The sequence below is a fragment of the Apostichopus japonicus genome, chromosome 11, assembly GCF_037975245.1.
Source record: "Apostichopus japonicus isolate 1M-3 chromosome 11, ASM3797524v1, whole genome shotgun sequence".
Classification (NCBI taxonomy): domain Eukaryota; kingdom Metazoa; phylum Echinodermata; class Holothuroidea; order Aspidochirotida; family Stichopodidae; genus Apostichopus; species Apostichopus japonicus.
This window is the reverse complement of record NC_092571.1, coordinates 27,215,356-27,242,012: the sequence shown is the minus strand read 5'-3', so window position 1 is coordinate 27,242,012 and position 26,657 is coordinate 27,215,356. Positions and strand designations below refer to the sequence as shown.

Genomic DNA, 26,657 nt, shown 5'->3' with positions numbered 1-26,657 from the left:
TTTGTTAGCGCCATCATGCTCGCTGAGGAGAGCCAGTGTGTAGCTGATTCACCTACATGACGTTTTCCCTCCATATTTAATGACCTTTTGTAAGACCCACAGTCTCAGAACTGACTGATTGGCGCACATGACGACAACGATTTAATTTCCCCTTGGTCGCATTTTTTGGGACTAAGCAACTGCGAGCACTACCACGAATGATACATAGTATATTGCAATGAATTGCCATATATACACATAAATAAAATGTTATTTATAGTATATATTAACGTTCTGGCTTTGTTACACAGTACGTGAAGGGAAATCATGTAATACACTTTATAACTGATGTGACGTTGGTACATGTGGTGCAATATAGATTAACAAAGCGTCGTTTTGTTTTCATGGAAAAGCATTTCTTGTTAACATCAGTTAACAAGCTGTACACACTAATAAGCGTTGAACACCATAATTGGTTGTAATGTGAAGTGACCGTGTCGTTCGTACAAAGTCAAGAGGAATAATATCAAATCGAAAGAAAATCTCGAAAATGGGAGTGTTTAGATGACATGTGGATAACTTAGGGTATGCATGCTTTTATACTCGACGTACTAATGTAGTTTACTTTCGCCATCACAAACATGATCGCTGTATATAATATCTCCAATAATTTGTACATGGATCTACAGTAGTACATGAGTCAAGACTTGTTTTTCAATCCTCGCATGATTTTAATTTACGTCTATGTTAACAATAAGTATATCCACTGTATAAAGTATGGTGATCATTAATCTCTTCTTTGTTCAACTCCTCCCTGTTCCGATAATGCTAATAACGAAATTTGTGCATTGGTTGTTTAGATTATCCCTGAATGATGAATACTCTCAACACAGAAATAGTTATTCCATGAACTATGACATATCAAGGCTAACAGTTTGTCTGAAGTCATCTTTTCAGGGAAAGTAAATCACACAGCAACCACAAATATTATGTTCTGATTACACGTAGGCTTTGTGCGGACACACAAAGCCTTTAAAGTATGTAAATTTTCAGTTTCGATTATTTTATCGTGAAAAGCGTTTCCTGAAACTAATTTAGCAATGCTATATTAAAGCAAGTACAACTCTTGCCCAGACCATTCTGTGAAGTGTTTGCTTGAGTCGTTTCAAATTTAAAAAATAAACACGAAAACTGAAGGACATTTTTACCAGGATTTAAACTGAAAGAAAGTTTATGTCATGTAAATAATGTACATTATTGTCAACTCTTCATTTAGAGCAAGGCCAAGATTGAAGTTGAAAACTTGATTTGAGGATCAAAACGCTACGAAAAATTCATACGAGCACGGAGTCTATGATGCATTGAATTAAACAAAACTAAACTATGGAGCAAGATTCACTGAAATCAAGCTTTATTTGTTCTCTTCGTTTTAACATCTTCCTTAACATATTGACAAGACTGAATTTACTGAAACATCTTTTGCTAATATGAACGATACGTAAACACCTCAGTCAATAGAAAAACGTAAGTAAAATCGAAGTGCAAATGTTGCATGTGGTATCATGATTCCGTCAATCGATTTAAACATCACCAGTTTAATACTTCCATAATTCTGCACGGTCGCCACCTATTGGAGCCCAATTTGATATGGGAGGGGGGGGGGGGGCTGTAACGACTTAACCCGAAAATATTACCATACTGAAATACGCTCGGCGCGCGTACAACGTGTTCATGTGAATATCATGTAGACATGCATCGGTTATTACATCGCATGCCAATTACATACAATCATTTGCCGTGTTATTACCTTTCCATATTGGTTATCATTTTTGGGCAAGTCGTTACAATAATAATGAAAATAATGATATAAGTTTAGCTATTAAAAGACACATTGCAATATTTTTTCTTTCAGTAGCTTGGTGCATATTGCCCGAATTGTCATAAAAAATATTTGATTGGGGGTGCTGCCCAGTGGCTTTTGCACAATAATAAAATATAATTATTGATCATTACATCACAGTTTGCATGCACGGTGGCATTCGTGATGGTAAATCACGTAATACACATTGTTAGTGATATGTCGTTGAGAAGGGGGAACTATAGAGAACAAGACAGACAAAGTCTTGGTTATTTCGACCTGCGTTTTCTATGTTTGGAAAAGATTATTCATGCCGAATTTAATAGGTCCTGCTTAGCGAAATCAATATATCAGCTGACATGTCAATTGTGAAAGTTGTGCACTGATTTGTTCAAGTCGCGAATCTAAAATAGGACCTCTGTTATCAGTGCCGTCTTCTATTAAATACCTGCGAAAAGCGTTACAGCTACTGCTGTACTATAATCCTCATGCCACAAGATAACAAAACAACGTCAATATCATAAATTGCCCCAGGGTATTAATAGACATTTAATTAACACGCCTATGTTGCATCAACAGTGGCTCCTTATGTTGAACCATCATTACCTTTATCGCATGACATATAGCATGTAAGCTAGCACTCTTATGATATGTCTATATGCTGCCCATATTACTTGGTGCACGTACCTCTGAACCTGACGTTAGCGTTGCGACCAAGCAAGTAAGGATCTCGTGATTCTCGTCCGATGTGATTTGCTAGAACCTACACAATATAAGTCATTTATTAATACAACACATTGTTATATCTTATATGAATGCTCTCTCTGTAAGACAGTCCCCACCCCAACTTCCACCCCTTGCTTACTCCACACTAGCCAACAAAATCTAGACATATGTTACACTGTTATTCAGATAGTGGACTGTGTTCGCTGTTATTTTTCGTTGAACTAAAACGAATAGGCCATACTGTTAAATCAGCATTTTAAATGGACATTTTATTTTCTTCTACTGACGAGACGACTGCAACCAAATTGAGGCTTAAACAAACAACATACTAAACACACTGAAGACATTGGGCATTGTTATGTTACTGACGAAGAATGAGGATCGAATTGTTCATATAAAGACAAGACACTTGTATAGTCTTACAGAAATGTATTTGAAGAAAGTTACCACGCGGAAGGCATGGTTGCAAGAGGCAGGAGTTTGCATGTAGGCCTAACATACTGTATACATATTAATTTGCATGTTATTATAACCTTAAAAGTATAATTAGTTATTAGAAATCTACCTAAGAGTGGAACGAACATCATATTACCAAATTTTAATTTTCTGATCATTACCGTTATGAACAGATGTACTAACTCTGCAAATCGGCACAAAATCATTCATAAAAAACTATCGTTTTGCGAACTACTACTTGGAAGCATGTGTGTAAATGGCAATTTTAATGCTTTGCCGGTATAGAAATTATTTTTATTTTTTAACGTTTTTACGAGACAATAGTGTGCAAACGATCTTTTTCAGATATATACCGTTTTGCAATGTGTATAAGCTGTCAATGTGGATTTCCTTTGAACGCTTCCGTAGAACACTACTGCATGTTCCGAACAAGCTTCCATACTGCTAATATATGTTCGGAAATTGATAATGGCGACTGAGCTATAGGCCAGTCTTCATAAATGCACAGTTTTGACAAGAAGGGATTTTCATTGGACGTATTGGTATTTCATTGGTATATCCAAAGAATTACGTGACGGACTGAGGTTTTGTGGTAACACTATGTAAGTATTTGTCGTAAAATGTGTTAACTGTTTATCGATATTTTATTGCGATACCAATGCGATCTATTTTAAATTAAGGAAAATTTAAAACCGTTAGATACTGTGAGAATAAGAACCCATTTTTTATGGAATCTTGCATTATTATGCGGTGTGTCCACTCTACCATTTCGGAATAGGCCAGTAATTTGTTTCCGACACTGCCTCTAAGCCCCCCCCCCCCCTCCCCCCAATATTCTCCGCGCCTGCTTATAAGTTTAACCTTATGCTGTACCCAATATGAACGGCCTATATATATATATATATATATATATATATATATATATATATATATATATATATATATATATATATATATATATATATATATATATATATATACACACACATGGGCTGCGGATATAGTATCTAATATGCCCCCCATATTTGTTGGCATAGTTTTTTTGTGTTGCTATAAATAGAAAATGATGCGTGGGATTATGAATCCAAATCATATTCGGCGGTGGCTAAAACTCAATCCAACACATGCTGCATGAGGTTAATGACTCTTCGTGGTCGTTTCTGTTACCGTATAGCATTATTATCGCAGTGTAATAATTATTTATAGGAAGTGCCTATCAAGTACGATTGCTAGCTCAGCTTCATAACATGCTGTTCGTGCAACAACTAAGGATGAATCATAGAAAGGATGAGAACGAACGTTGTCGACGTCGTTGTGTATACGGTTCGTGACACTCCATCAAGTGCGGTTAGGAATAGGCAATATGTATTTTATTACGCAGTGGCCAAATGTAGGCTTGTAATAGGCTATAGGCTAAAATTAGCTAATTTCATCTGCCAAACTAAGTAAATGCTGAATCTGTAGGCCTGAATGTTACTACGATTATAATCGAGTTAACGGAGCTGATGAGTATTCAAGATCAAAAGAGCACTGACAAATTACCATGCTAAAATACAACAGCTTTTAACATTTTTTCGACACTGAAGGGGGGGGGGGGGGGGAGCGACCCCCTGGCTACGTCCCTGATCGTATAAATGATCCACATCGATATGGGTTCTCTGGGTTTCCATTTGGCCTGTTTCCTACAAGATTTCTAACCGCAGGCGCGTAGCCAAGGGGGTGGGGGGCGCTAAGGGGAAGGCCCCTCAAGTATATTTTTTGTATTTTTTATGATCATCGAAGTTTTATAGTAGTCTTTATAAGAGGTTTTAATATTTGTACACCGATAAATTAACTATGTCTGAATTTTTGGAAATTCCCTGACCAACATTCTTCATCATACTACCCTCTACTCATGCAATTTTGGCCAGTCTGTTAGGGGTTGAAGGAGGTTTTTCTATATTGGTTGTTCATAGATGACATTTTGTGCAACATTATGGATATGTTTTGAAGTGAATTTATTATTCAAATTCTAAAAAAACTAATGGGCTTAAAACTTTGAACAGTGGGGCTGACGGGTATTGTGGGCCGTAACGTAGTTATAACCTACGAAAGCAATGATCCACAGGAGATGCGATGAGGTCGAACATGATGTGTGACACTCTTGAAAATGGTTATGGATGGAAAAAAAAACTATTGGGAAAAACTTGGTTCTCAGGCAATAGTGTACATCTGGTTGGTCATTTTCAATGCCGAGAAGTGCCATTTCCGGTGATCTGGGGGGCTATCAAAACCAGAAATTTTCTTGTACGCTGCGCGCCAACCAAAGGTGGCGCTCCGCTTTGATAGTAATTCGCGCTCACCGGTTACAAAATCCTGGATACGCGCCTGTACCCAAGCAAATGTCCCCCCCCCCCAATATTTGAAACAAATCGCCGCCCCTCTATACACACATACACATATAGTACCACATGTATCAACTGTACTGTACATGAGTTGTAATGCATATTACTTGATTTACCTTCACGTACAACCATGCGTGCAATAATGCCAGACAGTTGTATTAAATACGATTTTTTTCAATCTCGATTCATTATTCTATACTCTGAATGTATCATTCTCTCTGGCTGTCGACAGTGCGTGGTGGTTTGCAATTGCATAGTCTCAGTAAGTGAGACCAATGAAAGGGAAATTAATTCGTTGTCGTCTTGTGCGCCCATCTCCCAGTATGTGTGTAGAGGTCAGTGTTAATGCTCTGGGTCTTACAATATGTCATATAAAATGGTGATTACGCCTGTCGAGGTAGCACGCTCCCACCCCCTGTGTCCTTTACATCGGCTCCGCTCACCAGGCATGGTGGTGTGTTAACAAACAGACTATTGTTCCAATGTTCCTAGACTACTGTATATGTAAATAGCATATTATAGTAAGACATCTGCTCAGCTGAAGAACACAAATGTCGCATTGGAGGGACGGGTATATTCAGACTGATTCCACTAATGCTAAATAAGCGTTAAACACCTACTCAGTTTATACTGCGAAGCAAGCATGTCGTTTGTTACAAAATCAAGAGGTTCACAATCGAAAGGAAATCTATATAGATCATGAGAGCACTCTTATGACATAACTTATATTCAGTATACTTTTAAACAAGGTGTTTGAATGGAGTTTACTTTCGATATAACACATATATATATGATGTCCATTATGTTTCTATACCGTAGAACATAAGTTAAGACTTTCTTACCATATTGCATGATCTTACTATACGTTTAAGAAGAAAACAATAAGTAGATGCACAAAATAATGTCACGTGAACATCTATGTCTTCGATCTCTAACATCTCCCTGTACTGATATGCCAATAACGAAGTCATCTCTGAATGAGGTCAGTAACACAAGATCTTTACGATAGAGATGATGATGTCGGTATTTACCTTAAAACGATGATGATCAAATTTACAAAGTACAAATAATATTTTCAGTGAAAATTAAAGCACTAAATAAAAATTAATCTTCTTCAGTTTAAGTTATAAAGGATTATTTGATCTGTAACACCACTACTATTTCAAGGAACACAAAGAACCATTCAAACTATTTTTTTAAGTCGATATTCCTTATTGTAATACTGTAAATTGTGGCCACGGTCACTGACATGTTGTTACGTGATACCATGATAATTTAATCTGCATACGAGTATTTCATCCTTTCAAAGAATCACGATAAAGGAATCATAACACCACTAACACACACATCAATAAGGAGTCAATGTTGAGTCATCTATTCCTACGGGAAATCCTTCAACATTCCTATGAATATTTATTTAAATCACTTTAGTCTTTTGCACTAATGATTGGGTTTATAGTGACAATACTCACGTTTGTTTCTCTTCAAAGTCTCGTCAACGGGGAGGGGCAGGTTGGGGGGGGGGGTCTCTTTCAGTTTCACACCATTTCACTTTTAACAATTCATAGATGCAGGGAAATTCATATACAGATGTACGGGAATAGTTGCAAAGCTGTTATAGTGTACTGCATAGCTAACACAAGGAAGTGTTTCTTCTTCCCACGATATCAGTGAGGTTCTTGCTACTGAACTATATCCATTCAATATCACATAGCCACGCTCAAAGAGACACAAATACTGCTTTAAACGTCGCGACGGTAAGTCCACTCTATGTTACTGTAATTGTTTTAAAAGTAGTAGTAGTAGCTTGAGGCGATAACTCGAAATTTTAGTATGTTCGTAGATCAAAATTTCAGGCAAAAAATAGTAATTGAAGTTTGAGATGATATACTTCTAATCTTGTCTGAGATAATATTTTGAAAATGTTGGTACGGAAGAGCAGACAGTAACTCAGTAAAGAGTACAAGATGAAATTAAATTTCAAGAAGTGGTAGTCGAGATGTGCGTATGAAAAGTTGAAATACCCAATGTATCGTTAAGGTCATCGCAGCTTGTGCAAAAACTGAAATAGTGCCAAGGGAACTTCTACAACTCAAAACAGACTTCTGTCCCACCCCTAAAACATCTTTCGATCGGCTTCTACGCCTCATGCATGCTTATCTTCCATCGATATGTGAATTATGCATAAGCGCGAAGCAATGGATAACTATAAAATGATTGCAGTAAAGGCTTTAGTAATCGAGAACTTTTAAAGTAGGTAACTCACCGTTGGTAATGAAGTATCGGTAGCATATAATACTTTACAATTTGAGACATTGAAAAGCTCTCTAAATAATCAACTATAGATATGATATAAGTCTTGATCGTGCATTATTTTTCTCCTTCCCTGCTGTAGGTTTATCGCCTAATTTATTAGTTTCATCCCACAGCTGAAGACCGATATGGCTTTTGTGAGACTTGAGAATGTTTTTCCGCCACTTTTACTGTGTGCGGTTTTTACAACATGTTTGAAACCTTCCTCTTCTCAGCGGACGACGACTATTACTTTTGCTGCTATTCCTGTCCCTATCAACGTTCTGAGGAATGAAACAGTTGAATTTATTTGTGAACAAAATGCTAACAATCCATTAAAGATAAAATATAAAGGCAACATTGTGATTGTGGAGAATAAGCAAATTAAAGAAGAATTTTTAGATATATTCGATTTTCAGATGTTGAATTCCACTACGGGCAAGCTGAAATTAAAACATGCAACTGAAGAATATAACGGAACATATAAATGTGGTGAAGGTGTTAATGAGAAATATGCTGCGATTGGCGATGTCTACACATTAATAAGCAGTAAACCTATTTGTAAATCTTCCATTGACATCGGACCATATATTTTCGAGGATCAGATTGACCTCATCGAGATGAACTGTACTTCAGAGGACGGAATTCCACACGTGACTATGTCAAGCCATATCATACAGGGTAATTATACCACAGATGTCACTAGCTTCTCAACCAAGACAGCATCTTCTCACCCGCATCCCTCCAAGACTCTATCATTCTCATTGTACTTCAACTCATCATTTAACAATAGTGTATTTGTCTGCTATGTCTCTCAACAATTACCAGCACCTTATCAGAGTTATCAAGGATCTTGCTCCTTCGGACCTAGTCTGTTTCTCCCATTGTTCTCTGTCACAGCGACACCTTCAACTATCGACTTTAGTGATATTAGAAATGCAGTATTTCGTTGTACCAGTAATGTGAGTGAAGTTAGTCTATCCTGGACTAAAATCCCAACTCACTGGAAATACGATATTAGGGAAAGCGATGCATCCATTGAACTCAATGTATCAGATACCGGAAGAGGCGTCTACTCCGGGGATATACAGTGCATTGGCTACCATGGAGATAGAAATATCACATCAACGATCCAAATCAGGGCAACCAATGACCCAGGTCGAGTAAAAGCTGTTTTGTTAGTTGTTATGGTCATCTGCTTCTGTTTAATATGTATCATTGTAATTATAGTGTATAAATATCGCTTAAATGTTTCCGCAGGAAAGAACCCTAGTACGAGTAATGCTAATGATAGAAATGCATCCATGAATGATGACATAGTCCCACCGAATGAATCTCGGAATAATAATAGTAATGAACTAAATATCCCCACAGATAACTATACGAACATTTCTTCATCTTTATTTACTTATGACAGTGGAGGTTATCTGTCTCCCTGCGAACCTTTACAAGAAGATGAACAATATGATATTGTTAATTGATTAGAAACTTCATATACGTTTCGGTTATTGAATCGTTACTTTTTTATAATTATGACGTATACCGTATTTAGTACTTTATTTTCAAATTTATTTAATGACAGACGGCATTCTTTTGTATTATGTAGCATGATACACATTAGTGGAATTAGTCTGAATATATCCGTCCCTCCAGTGCGACATTTAGGTTCTGCAGCTGAACAGACGTCTTACTATAATATACTGTTTACATAAGACCCAGAGCATTAACACTGACCTCCACGCACAGAATGGGAGATGGGCGCACAAGACGACAACGAATTAATTTCCCCTTGGTTGGTCTCATTTGTTGAAAGTATGCAATTGCGAACCACCACGCACTGTCGACTGCCCGAAAGAATGATACATTAAGAGCATTAAATAATGATTTAATACAACTTTCTGGCATTATTGCACACGTGGTGGTACGTGAAGATAAATCATGTAATATACATTACAACTCATGTAATGTTGATACATGTGGTATATATATATATATATATATATATATATATATATATATATATATATATACATGCATTTATAAGCGTTGAACACCTACTCTGTTTATACTGTGAACGCAAGCATGTCGTTTGTTAAAAAGTCCAACGGTTCACAATCGAATCGAAAGAAAATCTAGATCATAATAGCACTTTTATGACATAACTTATGTTCAGTATACTTTAATACAAGGCGTTTGAATGGCGTTAACTTTCGATATAACACATATAATTAGTATGTCCAATGTTTTTTATATGTACCTACCATAGAACATACGTTAAGACTTCTTTACAATTCATTGCATGATCTGAATGTACGTTTAAGAAAAAAATATAAGTAGATGCACAATATAATGTCACGTGAACATCTAAGTCTTCATTCTCTAAAACCTCCCTGTTCTGATATGCCAATAACGAAGTCATCTCTGAATGAGGTCAGTAACACAAGATCCTTACGATAAAGATGATGATATCGGTATTCACCTAAACACGATCAAGACAGAAAGCAAACGTGCGTATGATGATCAACTTTACAAAGTATAAATAATATTTACAGTGAAAATGAAAGCTTAAAATACAAATAAATGAAAGCACCAAATACTAATTAATCTTCTTCAGTTTACGTTATAGAGGATTATTTGATCCGTAACACCACTACTAGTTTAAGAAACACAAAGAACCATTAAAACTTTATTTTAAATCGATATTTCTTATTGCAATACTGAGAATTGTGGCCTTTGTCACTTAGATGTTGTCACGTGATAACGTGATCATTAAATCTGCATACGGGTATTTCATCCTTTTAAAGAATCATGATAAAGGAATCATCACACCACAAACACACACATCATTAAGGAAGCGAAAATATTTCTCGTCACGTGTCCAAGACGTCAGTTTCAGCAGAAAAAATTGTCATGCTATTGTAGTGTTGAGTCATCTACTCCTAGGGGAAATCCTTTCAACATTCCTAAGTACACAATGAATATTTATTTAAATCACTCTATACTTTTGCACTCATTATTGGGTTTATATTAATAATACTCACGTTTGTTTCTCCTCAAAGTCTCTTCATCGGGAAGGGGTGTTCACTTTCAGTTTTAGTTGTACACCATATCACTTTTGACAATTCATACATACAGGGAAATTCATATATAGATGCACGTGAATAGTTGCAAAGCTGTTACAGTGTACTTTATAGCTAATACAAGGAAGTGTTTTTGACGCAGTAACTGTAGTGTTAAAATGTATGCTAATGAAAGAGATATTTCAGTGAAACAATGATCATCATATTTGTTTACAATTTTAAAGAATTTTAATCAAAACGCTATAGTTTGAATATAGCAATAACGTTACTGGACCTATTAAAACTCAGTGTGTAAAGTAATGTGTCATAATGTCACATCATCTTCTGTACTTAAAGTTACCATACTTACTTCTGTAAGTGGGTTCTGTCTACGCTTTGGAGAAATAGTGAGTAATGAATTCCATTGTATCCCTGAATTCATTTGCAGAACACAACAAAGTTGATAGTAAGTCGTCGGCCTACTACTCCCAAAGTTTCAACACATATCAAATTGAGCGCATCTTCTAAATTGAAACTAGGTATCTTTTGCGTAAGGTTAAATTTATTCTGCGTTTAACGTGCCACCGCATGTTTATTTGGTTGTTATGGTCAGACTGCAAGGTTTGGTCAACAACTCCTTTAATGTTACGTTGTTTCTTCTTTCTGATAATTGCTTTATAATGTGGCTCTTTTACTTCCTCAGAGCATAAAATAGTACGAGAAACAGAAAGTGCGAGTCGGTTTCCTCTTGAATCTATACATCATGTAAATGGTTGCCTAACAACGGTTTAAATTAATACAGATCGTGTAAAAAGTGCAGTTATATTCTTGTATATATTAATATTTTCTCTTAAGCCAAGTGTAAACATGAGATAATATCTGTTTCAGCTAAGCTACATGTATAATGTTTTGGGCCAAATTTGGAGTCACTAGAGCTTTAATTGTGTATAATTATCGTTTCATTTAATGTCATTTACCCTTTGTTGCGTTGTTAAACAGCGCCAAGCGTTAATACTTTTTTATCTTAATAATTCAAATCAATTGTAGACATAATACTCGGCTAACCGCCTACAAATGTTGCTTCCAACAGTTTTAATTTGTGAATATTCATGTCTTACAGCCACTATGATTTGATGAGATTAAAATGTGAAGAGACTTTTACAAAGTTGCTCTTTATAGACCAGTAAAGTCTTCTTAGCACTCATCATTATGTCCCTTTAGAGAAACCTGGGATTGCATCCTGGAACAACTCCTTTTCATTGAAATTGCGACTCAGTGATTTAGTTATATCGAACCGTCCATCCATCCTGGTAGATGAGGTTGTGTCTCAGGCCGAATTATTTTATGTAGCTACAGTACTACATAAGTGAAGATTTACTCTCCCACGCGTTGCATGATCTGAAGTTACGTCTAAGAAAAATAATAAGTATAGTTAAAATGTAATGTCACGTGAACATCAATCTCTTCTTTTTTTAGTACCTCCCTGTTCTGCCAATAACGAAAAGTGTGCTTTGGCTGTTGAGGATGTCCCTGCATGATGAATAATTTCAATACAGTCATACATGTTGCATTTGTGTACCTCAGTGTTTTTAAAGATGATCACTTTTTAACTTAATTCGGGACATCACCTACCAGATGTAGGCCTACCATCCCACCAAGATATCTGTAGAAGTTATCGTTGATCCGCATAAGGGCTCACTGTAGATTACTCTCACTTGTTTGGGAAAGCCTGTGTTGCAAATTTACCACTGGAAGAAATATATTTATACAAATATAGATAATTGAGATAACATGAATTTCTTTCATAGATCTTGATTTTCTGCCTATCTACAAGTCTTAACAAAGAACACATTTGATGATTCCTGTTGTACATGGTACCCCTGGGTGTGGGGGGGGGGATGAGGCAACTTAGCAAAAAATATCTCAAAATTCTCAAAAACGTAGAATTCAATTTCAAACTCACTTTGTCCAGTAGAGATATTGACCTTCATGCTACATAATGTATTTACACAATTTCAGTGATTTGTGTCCAAGAGTTATATATTCTGAGTGGTGGGGAGCAGGGCGAACATGGGGGGGGGGTAGGTGCGGAGCATTGCAGCCAGAGCATTTAAACGATATGATAATTGATTGTCTGTATCATGCCTCATCGAATATTAGTGTTTTAAATAAGAGCGTAATAAGCTAAGCGCTACACTCATCAAAATGTGCGTTTACACTACGAATACACGCAAGGCGTGGAACATGGTTCTATGTTTAAACGCAATCAGTTATTAAACGAACAAAAACACAATATTATTTCCATGTACTGTATAGGGTACATGCATTCGTGACAGTGCTTGGTTCATAGAAATTTGTTGGCAACTGCACATGGTTTTGGAATTACCCATTTTTTGACATCAAGAAATGCTTTCTCTTTTTTCTAATGACATTTATTAAATTATTGCATTTAATTGCAAGTAGTAATTTACTACACACTCTAAAAAAAATTTACATAGGTTGTGTAAAATTCTACACAACCGCTGTGTAACTAGTGCACCTATCAACCTTGTGTAGAAACTACACAACTGTTGTGTAAGTGATCATTTACACAACAGTTTTGTTAAAACTACTCACAGTTGTGTACATCCCAATACACAATAATTGTGTAAATTGTACACAACCAGTTTGCAATTTCAGCACACCTTGTGTAAAAACATACACAACAGTTGTGTTAATTCTACACACCCTTTTTACAATTGATTAGTGTAATGCACACAACTATGAGTACATACTACACAGACTTTGTGCAGTCTTAACACATTCTGTAGCTATAGTTCATAGCACAGAGCAAAAGTATCAATTGAAAAATAATATCCAGTATAGACTATACACAGCCTCAATGTTTTGGTATGTAAAAACCATGTCCAGGAATCAGGTTATCAGTTCTCCTGTTGTGCTTTACATAGCTTTGGGTGTTATAAATAGTAGCTTGCTAATTGTGTTAATTCTACAGTGAAACCTGTGTTAAACTTAAATGCAAATTGCTTAACTATAGATGCACAGTAGGACACTATTCACGATACAAAAAAGGATATAAATTTTCTTGGAATATATATTTATTTTGGGGGGATCAAAACAAATGCTCTCCATTACAATGAATAAAACCGTAAAACATATAATAAAGAAAAGAAAAGTGGATGGAATTCAGCGACTTACGTCACATAACAAGAAACAAAACAGAAATATGTACTTTAATAGATATAAAATATAAATCATGAGTTTTTGTTGAAACATGTTTGGCCTAAACTTGGCGGCAAGGCAGAAATCGAATATCTCGACTGTGTTAATGGCTCTGCATGGAAAACAGTTGGTATGTACATTACATAATAAGAATTAAAACAGTAAAATGTCCTTTATTAAACTAGAACATCTCACCTGAAGAAGGCAGTGGACGGAATTGAGTTCATATGAACATCACATCAAAAGGATCATATTTATGTACAAAAAGTAACACATATGAGTATCATATGTTGATACGGTTCTTGAAGGGTCGAAAAACCCAGGTGATTGAAAAATCACTCTCATAAATTGGTAAAGGGGACCTGTTCAGGCTTTCTAGGTTGTAACAACTACAATGATAGCACTAAAATACTACAGAATGTGCCTTGGTGTTGGTTGCTGTTAACAATTATTGCAGCCAAAGTTTTATTTTTTTTAAATAACTAATGCATGTCACATAATATATTGCTTTTGCAAAAATGAGGATATAAACTATTCAAATATACCTCAGCTTAAAGATCACTTGTCAGAAATTATGCTGAAAATCTAGAACTATCTAGATTGCCCCCTAAAATCTGTGAAAATTTTCAGAACTATTGTATGATAAAATTGTTTGAATCATTGTCAAATTTAAGAACCCTTAACTGGTCAGGAAACACCCTGCATGGAAAATGCTCAATTGCAACCAATAAGACAATCCCATTTGGAGAATTGCCCATCACCTGACTGTAACAAATAAAAGTGAATTTGCTTGTATGACAGGCTTGTATGACTACTACTAAGGACATTTGCACCTCCATTCCACAGAAGTAGACACATATCACACATTAGGGTGATTAGCTCTTAGTGTCTACAGTCTGCAATATGATCATAGCCTTAGGTTACCAGATCCAATTAACCAGCTACCAAAATTTAACAAGAATGCAAAACTACATTGTGGTTTTGATGATGTTAAATTCATAATCTTATATGAATGTGACATACTGTATGCTACAGCCTGAACGAACAATACTCTTAAATCTTAATAGAACAGCAAAAAGCATTGAAATGTGACACGATAATCACAATGTAAGCTGATGACTAATTGGACACTTATAGTCTTCTTGTACTCAGTATGATACATTAGTATAAAGATATTGCGTGTACACCTTTTTCACATTTTGACCCTGTTGACCGCAAATTACCCTTGATCTCTACCAAAGACAACATGGTCCCCAGGCTACTCATAGTGGTACACCTACATACCAAACATGAGATCTGTCCAAGCTTCCCTTCTTGAGATTGTGTTTACAAGGTTTTCACAATTTGACTGCTGTTGACCCTAAATGACCTTTAACCTCCACCAAAATAAAAAGGCTACTTGCAACTAATCTATTACACCTACACACTACATATGACATTTGTCCAAGCTTCCCTTCTTGAGATATTGTGTTTACAAAATTTTCACAATTTGACACCTGATGACACTAAATGACCACAAACGATAAGCTTATTGTACTTAAAGGGGTTCACTTACATACCAAATATGAGATCAATCTAATCTTCCCTTATTGAGCTACATATAGTGTTTGCAAGGTTTTCGCAATTTGACCCCTGGTAACCCTAAATGACCTTTAACCTCCACTCAAACAATATGCTTCTTGAACCTAATGTGTTACATCTACATTCTAAGTATGAGATTTGTCCAAGCTTCCCTTCTTGGGATATCGTGTTTACAAGGTTTTTACAATTTGACCTCTGATGACCCTAAATGACTTTTGACATCTACCAAAAACAATAGACTTCCTGTACTCAATGTAGTTCACCTACACACCAAATATGAGATCTGCCCAAGCTTTTCTTCTTCAGATAACGTGTTTTGGTTCGCAATTACTGCTCAACAGTTTGGCAAATATTTTCTAGAGAAGGCATGTTCGCCATTCAAGTGCACTATTCCATCACAATCACATCAACTCTTGAGCAAGAATATCCATAAGGATGTGTGATAAGCGTTATGTGGAACCTTCATTATGCAGTAGCTCTAGTACTTTTATATTTCTATGGACTTCAAGCAAGCATTACATAAGGAGGGCACCGTTACACACACTTAAGTCTATGGAGATATGGTCGCGAGTTCAGATTCAAATCCACGGATGCCCCGTAAGATAATTTTCAATTGTCAATAGGCTCTCCTATTCTTATAAGGCGAATCACCAATGTGATCTATTTATAGGCTGGCCGATGGGAGATACGGTAGATTATGAAATCACGTTGCAAAAGCTGAGCTTCTCTTCTCTTGATAGGAACATAGTGGAAAACACGAGGGGTTGGCACCTGCATCACATTCCCATTAGTTGTATCAGTTCTTGGTGCATACCCTAATGTTATCTCTTTCTCAATAGGTTGGATAAAATTCTTTGATGCCAGCAGATACTGCAGTTGCTTGTAATCTGTCTCTATGTCATAAAACGGTTTTTGACAAAGTAAAAACTTCTCAAAGAGCTCAAGGGCAAGCTCACTGTTAGTATCAACATTCTGGCTATGCAAATATGCTTTTGTGTTTTCTTTTAGACTTCCAACAAGGTCATCAAAAAGCTGAGACACATCTTGCACCATAGTTGACACTGAACTTTGAGACACACCACTGAAAGATTTAAGTTTGCAAATTAGCATGAGAGCTCGTTCCTTAACTTGCTGTTCATCAAGGTGATCCCACTCTTCATTATATGCATCATCATCACTATCTTCAACCATGTCATCAATGCAAATGTCATCTTGCTGTATGTTTCCTACCACAGCCTCCACAGGCAAATCATCATCTTGCTCTTGGATATGTTCTCCATTACAAATATTAGGCATTGTGTGTTGTTTAATGATGTGCCTTTTGAAGCTGTAACTTTTCCGGAAGCTTTGCTGACATCCATCTAAAATCACTTCCTGTAAGCAAAGAAAAGGCCTTGAAATGTGCAAAGAGCCCCTTTATGCCATCAACTTCAGTTTGACAGTGGAAACACTCTAGCGCCATTGTTAATACAAAATTATATGTTTCTTTGCAGTGTTTACGTGTTTTGCTAACTCCCTGGCAGTAACAACAGCTTCCTCATCAAAATTTGTGGGATCAGAGAGAGCTTTATTATTTGTCTTGTTTGATTTTGTTCAAACCCTTACTGCACATCCACTTAAAAAAAAATCATCACCATTTCTTTTCCTTCATTCTTCAGGGCCTCCAAGTTCCTCATAAACCTGATTCTCGGTCCAACTTTAGGGAACAGTTCCTTTATTTCTTCCTTTCCCAGCAACAGGAAATTGTCTCTGTCAATCTCATTTTCTAAAATTAAAAGAAAAAGATGATTTACTTGAAGTGTTACAAACAAGATATGGAAAGGAAATGGACATTAGTCAAAATGACAGTTATAAACTGAACTGGTACTAAAGGTGTGTATGCTGGAACATCCACATGCCATTCATGACTTTGGAGGTATTCCCTGTTACTATCAGAACATGGAAATTGTTTCTTTTGCAAATCTGTGACCTACCCTTTCATTGTCATTAATTAAAAGTTATACTGTAACTTCTGCACTTACAGATGGTCAGAGTGCATGACAAAACTACACAGACGGATAAGCTTTGATAAGATTTTGTGCCAGCATTAACAATTAAACAGTCTATATAAGTTTACACCCAATATTCAAGCTGTTTGAGAGTCTTTTTTATCTTCATATCCAAACTGAAATCAGACTGCACCATCACAATGACAGAGGCACAAACTGAAAACACTCAGCCTTTAGTGCAAATGCACACAAGATTGCCCTATGGCATTCAATATCCCCTTCAAGGGAAAGCTGCAGTAATTAATCAATGATTTCTATATTGAAGAAATAGGTTGAGGCTTCTAGCCTTTGCTGTACAGTATTAACATTAGCATTCTTGGGTTACAATAGCAATTGCCTAATCTATGTGACTTTCTATTGTGATAGTTAGTTATGCAAACTTCAACAGCAAACATGCCAAAAGCATCGGTTCATATAGTTCACTACATAGGCCTAGCCTACACTACGCTTTGCATGCGACTTACGTAATTTAAACTTACTGTAGTGCACAGCAGATTCATAATGCTCTATAAAAAGTTCTGCTGAAGTATAATCCAAGTTTGATTTGAATACAGTAACCAATTTAGTGCTGTGCTTGGTAGTTTAGGCTAGATGTACAGCTAAACAGCAAAACTGCTGTACATAGTTGGTTGGGACTTTGATTGACTATATCCTATTAACGAATGTGATCTGATCACTGCATTTATGATTGCGCAAGGTGTCAGCATCGTTGACGCTAGCGGCCACAAAGTGCCATTGCATAATGCAGCTGATAATAGTAAAATATGATCAACTACGTAGATGAATGACCGCTGTTAGTGGCTAGCTTCAAACTTGAAAGCTGTTTAGCTGGTGCCACTGAAGAATACATACTTCCGAAGCTGGTGCCAGTTCATGTAGTGATCAGAGAACTAACGTTGTCTTGATCAGTGTTACCGCAGTGATAGTCTGGTTCTATTGTACTACGCACGACAAAGGCTACTTCCTAACGAGTGCATGTACGTTGCTACTGTATCTTTACAATACATGATCAATCGTGACAATTATGAATCATGTTGCGACTAAACAAAAATTAATAAAGAGTCTTCTGTACACCAAATTTCAATGAATCAGCATCCTAGGAAAAGACTATATGCCTATAGGCCTACAGGATGAAAATGGGTCAGAAAATGAAGCAGACATGCACTCATAATACTTAGCAATTTTAGAAAACTTAGTTGTCCTTTTCATTAAAAATAATGTAGAATTATAGGCCTAAACTTTATAAAAAGGCCGTCACAGGGGAAATATTCAACGACATCATCAGCTCCAAGTCCAAGTCCAAGGGCTTAGTACTAGGCCTAGTATAAGAAGCATAACTTAAGTATTAAACCTGGCATCTGAGCAACATCAGTTTTTCAAACTAAGGGGAGAAATTCCTGGGAATTAACAACCCTGGTTTGTTTTGTTTAGGCTTAGATTTAGAAGTAAGACATCAAATCAGGATAGGTCTATCTTCATGATTTCTAGGATTGTATTTAAATTGTAGCCTCTACTCTAGTCATGAGTAATTTTCTTTTTCAAATCAAAATCAAAAAGCCTATTTTAATGCAGGATTTTAGAAATATCCTATGATATTTTAAAAGGTGATAAACAAGTGCAAGAGAGTCGGAGCAGCCGTTTATTTTGATAAATAAAACGCTTTCGTTGATAAACAAACTATGCCTAGGCTATATATGCATACTAGTACTACTGTACTAGATATAGCCTAGGCCTATACTGTGTAAAGTTAGGTCTAACGTTAGTAATAATTACTTGTTCTAGTATTACTACTAAATAGTACTAGGCCTATTACTAGTCTGTATACTATACTGTACGACTACGAGATGATTTGCACGAAGTTGCGTTGGCAAACCAAATTAATTTCAAGAAATATTTTCAACTAACCTTCAAATATGTCCTGCATATGAGAAAGACCCCATTCTGTAAGTTTTTCTTGGACAAAGTTCATCGTTGACAGGTAAAAAATAGGTAATTATAACAGCAGACGGTTACCAACGTAAGTATTCATGACTGATAGAACGGCGTCGGTAAAGTGCAGTGCAGTGATATATAAAATTCCCGCGCGGCAGTATATTGCCAGATAAAGCTACAAAATCTTAAAAAAACATTTTTACTTAGCTAAAAAATCCAGGAAAAATTAAAAGTAAAGTGAAAATGAAATTATAAACTGATTTAAATTTGATAATCTGCTTACAATACTGAATAAATTATACATTAAAATTAAAGCTGGAAAGTGGTTGTGTAACCGACGAACATAGCTCGAACTACACAACCAAGTACTAGTTCCAATCACAATTGTGTAAAATTACGTTTACACAGAGCCTGTGTAGAAATATTTACACAACTGTTTTAAGAGTGCACTCAAAAACGTCTTTGCGAGTACACTACGAGTAATAGCTACTCTCTTAAAACACCGTCGAATATACAAATTACAATGTTTTTACAGATTTTTACGTGCAATCTGAGAACTTGCAGGTTTGAGAACCATATTTTAGGGCTAGGTATTCGCAGCATAAAACGCTCGGGAAGTGCCGTTTCCGGCCATCTGGGGGTTTGAAAAACCCAAAATTTTATTGTGCGCTCCGCGCCAACCGATGGTGGCGCTCCGCTTAGATAGTCTCCACACATTAGCCCCCCCCCCCCCCAATAATTTCCCGTTCCGCCGCGCCTGCCTATATATTCTTCATACCCCTCCTTTTAAGTTTCTCTGATAAAGTAATACTTTATCACTTCTTCGGCCTCCTACGAACCGTATAAAATAATATTAGTTGTAATGCAATGATAAATAGGCAAAACATGATCAGAATCATTTTCCGAGGCCTTCGTCTAACCATGACAATGCTCTTAAGAAATTTAATTATAATTAACCATCTGTCCTAAATTATTATTAGTGAAATAAAAAATTATAAACTAAAACATCAAATGATATTAATGCAAAAAACAAAACAGAGGATATAATGCAGTATGATATGATGGAAAATTAGCACTGTAAATGGTTCCTTGTAATGTTTTCAATTCACATTCGTCACCAGTCATTTTCACCAGTCTAGCAATATGTTTGATGTTGATCATCATATCATTGTAATTGTTATTTATTTTATTTGTCACGTCTCCGTCGGGCTTATTTGATAAAAACACGAGTAAAACAAAGTAGTGGTTCTACCGTTCGCACTACCAACTTAATCTTTCAGCTTACGTATAGCAAATCACGGAAAATTATTTTGCATGTGACATTAATGAGCATCATTAGTTAATGGAAATCTACCTAAGCGTAGAAGGACATCACATTACGAAACTTCAAATATCTGTACATTACGTTGTGAACGGATGTACTAAACGGTACAAAATCTGAAAACTATAACGTTTTGCAAACTAAAACTTGGTCTCTAGTTTGTAAAATGGCAATTTGATAATTGTATTACTTTGCAGGTAGAGAACCTCTTGTCAACAAGGTTTGCTTCAGATTTGTGATAGCACATAAGAATATCAGCATTGAAGTTACACTCGAGATTCTAAAAGGTCCAACCTGTGTTTTATAGAGTTTTAGAGTAAACTTATCATAGCCAGCAAAGTAAAAGTGCAGATATTTGCATCTTACGTTTGATATCGACTAGCGTCTGGTGATGTTAATATGCTAAAATGTTACGATGCTAAGATGTTATGTCGCAAGTGGGAGCGGTGACCATGTAGGCCTACGTGTCATTTCTATACTACTATGCAAAAATGACTCGGTCACCATATGCGGTTTATCATTCACTGTATGTGCCTTTAGTCTTTCGTAAATAGCGCTCTCATTCAATTATTAACCAAATGAATATATATATATCCCTCACGATAAATCAATCAAGGCATTCCATCGAAAGTGTCTGGACGGAGCATTCCTTTACTGATGGAGTCACGAGTTGAAAAGCCGAAGCCTGCAAGTACAATTATATTATTATTATTCAAATATCGGATGGAAAAATGTTGAAGAAGTTGTCTATTTACCAATTTGTGTCTGATGGACAGATGACGAATTTAAGTAAGGCATGTATGAACCTGAAGGTACAAATGATCATCCTATTGGATTTAATTCTAGTTTGTAGTTAATTCTAGTTTTCATCTTCAAAAATGGATTGATTCTTCTAGACCAGTACGTTACGCTGAGTAATTTATACAGGATTTGAATGGCGCAGGTACGTTTCGAATTAGACTTCACTAGTATGCCTAGCGGGAAACTGATATCAGGTTACGTAATCATGGTAAATGAATCAAAACCGACATTTCTTTCATATGATTAAATACTGAAAATTAAAAACAAATATATTTCGAGTAAATTTTCGAACTTTCCAGATACAAGTTCAAATGTTGATGTAAAGCAATGACACCTGAAAATACTACTTTCACCAAAGTTTAACCTCAAGCGATGGAATTATGTGATAATCTCTCCATGTTCGGGAACGACATTCGACGTTTATTCCACACTTTATGAATAGAATCACTCATAAGGGGTAGTTCGATTGAAATTTGTCAAGCTATAAATTATACGGGATTATTTTCGGGATTATTTCAGAGCCAGCCATTGTTTCTATAACTCGCACATTAGGCAGCTTTAAAATGAATACAAAGGCGACGTTTAAATTGATAGCAATCTTTGCTTTCTTTACTATTCTTGTTTCTGAAGAGACGATTAAATATGCGAACTTTAGGACGAAAAACTATGATGCGTTCTTTCCTTTTGGAAGTACCGTAGGAATTTACTGTGAACAAGTGACAAACATCTCACAAGTGGAGGCTTTAAACGTTGATAAAGACATTATGAATATAGTTAAAGATTCGCAACTGCTGGATGAATATTTTACCACCTATCAGTTGGAAGTGATTAATTCAACGACTATTTTGTTAACAATAAAGAAATTAACGAATCAAATAAACGGTACACTGTTTCGATGTCGCAATCAAAAGGAACTATCTGTTACAATCTTGGGCTTTAATCCGATTGATGTTAAAGCTCTTCCTATTTGTACGTCATCATATCAATCTCGATTCATATTTGAGGATTCTGTACAACGTGACATCGAGATGAGTTGTACTTCAGAGGAAGGAATTCCACAAGTGATGATGTCAAACCATATCATACAAGGAAATAAAACCACAGATGTCACTAGCATCTCAACCAAGACAACATCCTCTCACCCGCATCCCTCTAAAACCCTCTCATTCTCATCGTACTTCAACTCATCATTTAACAATAGTGTCTTTGTCTGCAATGTCTCTCAACAATTACCAGCTCCTTATTATCAGAGTTATCAAGGATCTTGCTCATTTGGACCTATACTTCTTCTCCATTTGTTCTCTGTTGCGGTGGCTCCATCAGAAATCATTTTCAGTAAAGTGAAGAATAATATTTTTATTTGTACCAGTAATGTGAGTGAAGTTAACCTATCCTGGGCTAACATCCCTAGTCATTGGAAATATAATATTAGTGAAGGCGACACATACATTCAACTTTATGTTACGGATACCGGAAGTGACGTCTACTCAGTGAATATACCATGTGTTGGTAACTACAGAAATAGAAATATCACATCAACGATCCAAATCAGTGCAACCAATAACCCAGGTCGAGTAATACCTGTGTTATTACTTGTCATGGTCATCTGCTTCTGTTTAATATGTCTCATTGTAATAATAGTATGTAAATATCGCTCAAATGTTTCCTCCGGAGAGAACTCTAGTACGAGTAATTCCAATGATAGAAATACATTCATTAATGATGGCATAGTCCCACCGATTGAATCTCAGATTGATAATAGTAATGCATTATATCTACCCACAGATAACTATACGAACATCAATTCATCTTTATTTACTTATGACAGTGGTGGCTATCTGTCTCCCTGCGAACCTTTACAAGTAGATGAACAATATGATATTGTTAATTAAATATTCTAATTTTACCTCCGTTTTTTATTCATTCTGTTTTGGATTATTGTATTTACTACTATTTGTCAAGTTACCCTTGCACAGTAAAGGAAAGTGAATGACAGGCGATATTTCTTTTGTATTATGTAACACATGCACATTGGCTGCATTAGTCGGAATATATCCGTCCTTTTAATTCGACATTTGCATTTGACAGCTGATCAGACGTCTTAAAATAATATACTATTTATAACTACATCACAACGATGCGCTCGCCCTTAAGCAAAAATAACGTTCCAAATGGATCATTGGTTTGTACTAGAGAGGACTTTTATGGAGTCTGGGATAAGAGGAAGTTTACTTTCAAATTCTCTGTTTTGCAATTGTTTAATGACAAAGGCTACATGAAGCCTAATATATAGAAAAGGTGTAAACTATATTAAATCGAGATACTGAATATAATATAAGTGGAGGTCATTGCGTTACTATATTTAATATCCGATATGTGGACGAGTTGTCCTGAAGGTAACATATAACATGTCTGCAATTTATAATGTCAGAGGTGACATACATTTGGGTTAGCATTCATGTCATTGACCCTGGGTACTACAGCAGTGGCGTAGTCAGCATTCTATTGTTAGGAGGGCAAGATTTTCCCCCGTGATGGTTGATCGTAGGAATTATTAATGCAGCGTGTGTAAATGAATAAATAATTCCGCACATTATGAAATGGATACAATGAATAAATTAGCTACTCTAATTCACTAATTGCCCAGATTTCCACACAAACAAGTTTCACTAGGTCTTTAGGGCCTATACGTGCATTGAAAATTCTCCACGAGTGACATCATTGGTCGCTGAAAATGCACACGGGATTCTATCGCTAGTTTGTAATGGTTATACAACCGGCCAAATTATTGGCGCTTATTCTGTAGGACGGTATTGATCAACGATCTCCGTATGTGGGTATAATAAAGGCCCAAAATGTGTAATATCTCGGTCTGATTACCAAGTTCTGACCTTATATGAAGTATGAACATGAGCCCTGAGGTATGGATACTTGTGATTAGAACTCGAAAAAAATGTAAAGATTTTTGAATACATCACTGGATTTCATGGGGGGGGGGGGGGGGGGGGCGGGGGCAAGACTGAAGCAAAAAGCAAATTTAAGGGGGTGCCCCCCCCCCTAGCCCTATCTGGCTACGCCACTGTACTACGATCTGTACAAGTTAGGAGAGCCCGTGTGGCCGACCCATGTTAGGAGGTTTGCTACATCAAAATGAATATATAGTTTACACACATGATGGTTTCCTGTATTTTATATGGCTCATTGTTAGACCTATACAACCTTACAACTAACCTCTTAATACAGAATGACTGACGGGAGCACCCGTGGAAACCGCATTAACGATCTGCACTCGTTTACGTCACATGTAAAATCTACTTATTTGGTCACAGTTGTTGAGACAATGCACTTGTGAACCACTACAAACTGCTGACTGCCAGACAAAATTATATACGTTAATTGAGCATAGAGCAAAGAATTGCAATTTTGGACGTCAAGTACGTCCTACACAAAATTATAATTTTCTTGGGTTGCTGCACGTATGGTGGTATACGTGGAGGAAAATCAAGTAATACACATTACAACCGATATACGATATTGATATGTACATGTTGTACTATACTGATGACTGAGGTATATTATTTTTCATGGGAAAGCATTTCCTGCTCACGTTAACAAGCGTTACACACTTATAAACGTTGATCGCATGTTATACTGCGAAGTGACCCTATCTTTATAGTTGCAAAGTCAAGAGATGCAAACTAAAATCGAAAGAAAGTCTCGATCATGAGAGCGTTTAGATGGCAGTATAGAACATAGATTAAGTAAACTTTTATACTAGGCGTAAAAATGTAGTTTACTTTCGATATAACACACATAATCGCAATAATGAATATATCCAGGAATGTGTACATATAGTTACAAAATTAGGAATATACATAAATTAAGACTTGCTTTATCATTCATGACATAATTTGAATTTACGTTTATGCAAAAGTTGATATAGGAACAATATAATGTCACGTGGACGACAATCTCCCTGTTCGGATATGCCAATAATGAAATTATGCATTGATTATTGAGATAATCCCTGAATGATGAATACTCTCAGCACAGTAATATATGATGCTTTTGTGTACTACAATTATTGTACAGATGATCCCGTTTGTGCTTAATTCGGGAAATCACCTTCCTACATTTGTACAAGTTATCAATGAACCACAAAGAACAAGGGTTCGTTATAGATTACCTGTTTGGGGAAAAATATTGCTAATTGGGTGGGTGGATGGGTGGATGGGTGGATGGGTGGATGGATGGATGGATGGATGGATGGATGGATGGATGGATGGATGGATGGATGGATGGATGGATGGATGGATGGATGGATGGATGGATGGATGGATGGATGGATGGATGGATGGATGGATGGATGGATGGATGGATGGATGGATGGATGGATGGATGGATGGATGGATGGATGGATGGATGGATGGATGGATGGATGGATGGATGGATGGATGGATGGATGGATGGATGGATGGATGGATGGATGGATGGATGGATGGATGGATGGATGGATGGATGGATGGATGGATGGATGGATGGATGGATGGATGGATGGATGGATGGATGGATGGATGGATGGATGGATGGATGGATGGATGGATGGATGGATGGATGGATGGATGGATGGATGGATGGATGGATGGATGGATGGATGGATGGATGGATGGATGGATGGATGGATGGATGGATGGATGGATGGATGGATGGATGGATGGATGGATGGATGGATGGATGGATGGATGGATGGATGGATGGATGGATGGATGGATGGATGGATGGATGGATGGATGGATGGATGGATGGATGGATGGATGGATGGATGGATGGATGGATGGATGGATGGATGGATGGATGGATGGATGGATGGATGGATGGATGGATGGATGGATGGATGGATGGATGGATGGATGGATGGATGGATGGATGGATGGATGGATGGATGGATGGATGGATGGATGGATGGATGGATGGATGGATGGATGGATGGATGGATGG

General features: G+C 36.6%; 3 protein-coding genes and 1 long non-coding RNA gene across 5 annotated transcripts in view; 3 read left to right on the top strand and 1 right to left on the bottom strand.

Annotated features, from left to right (window-relative positions):
- The window catches only part of LOC139975557 (uncharacterized), a 466,508-nt gene that overhangs the window by 304,051 nt on the left and 135,800 nt on the right, over positions 1 to 26,657 (bottom strand). The gene's annotated exons all lie outside the window — the stretch shown is intronic.
- LOC139975547 (uncharacterized) overlaps positions 1 to 26,657 on the top strand; it is a 199,342-nt gene that overhangs the window by 68,350 nt on the left and 104,335 nt on the right. The window lies entirely within an intron of this gene.
- LOC139975539 (elongator complex protein 5-like) overlaps positions 1 to 26,657 on the top strand; it is a 133,212-nt gene that overhangs the window by 42,406 nt on the left and 64,149 nt on the right. The gene's annotated exons all lie outside the window — the stretch shown is intronic.
- On the top strand, positions 3,001 to 24,650 carry LOC139975543 (uncharacterized). The gene is made up of 3 exons (XM_071983551.1): positions 3,001 to 3,621; positions 6,978 to 8,376; positions 22,749 to 24,650. Exons 2-3 carry the CDS (start codon positions 7,845 to 7,847, stop codon positions 23,549 to 23,551), a joined length of 1,335 nt encoding a protein of 444 aa, XP_071839652.1. The 5' UTR covers positions 3,001 to 3,621; positions 6,978 to 7,844; the 3' UTR covers positions 23,552 to 24,650.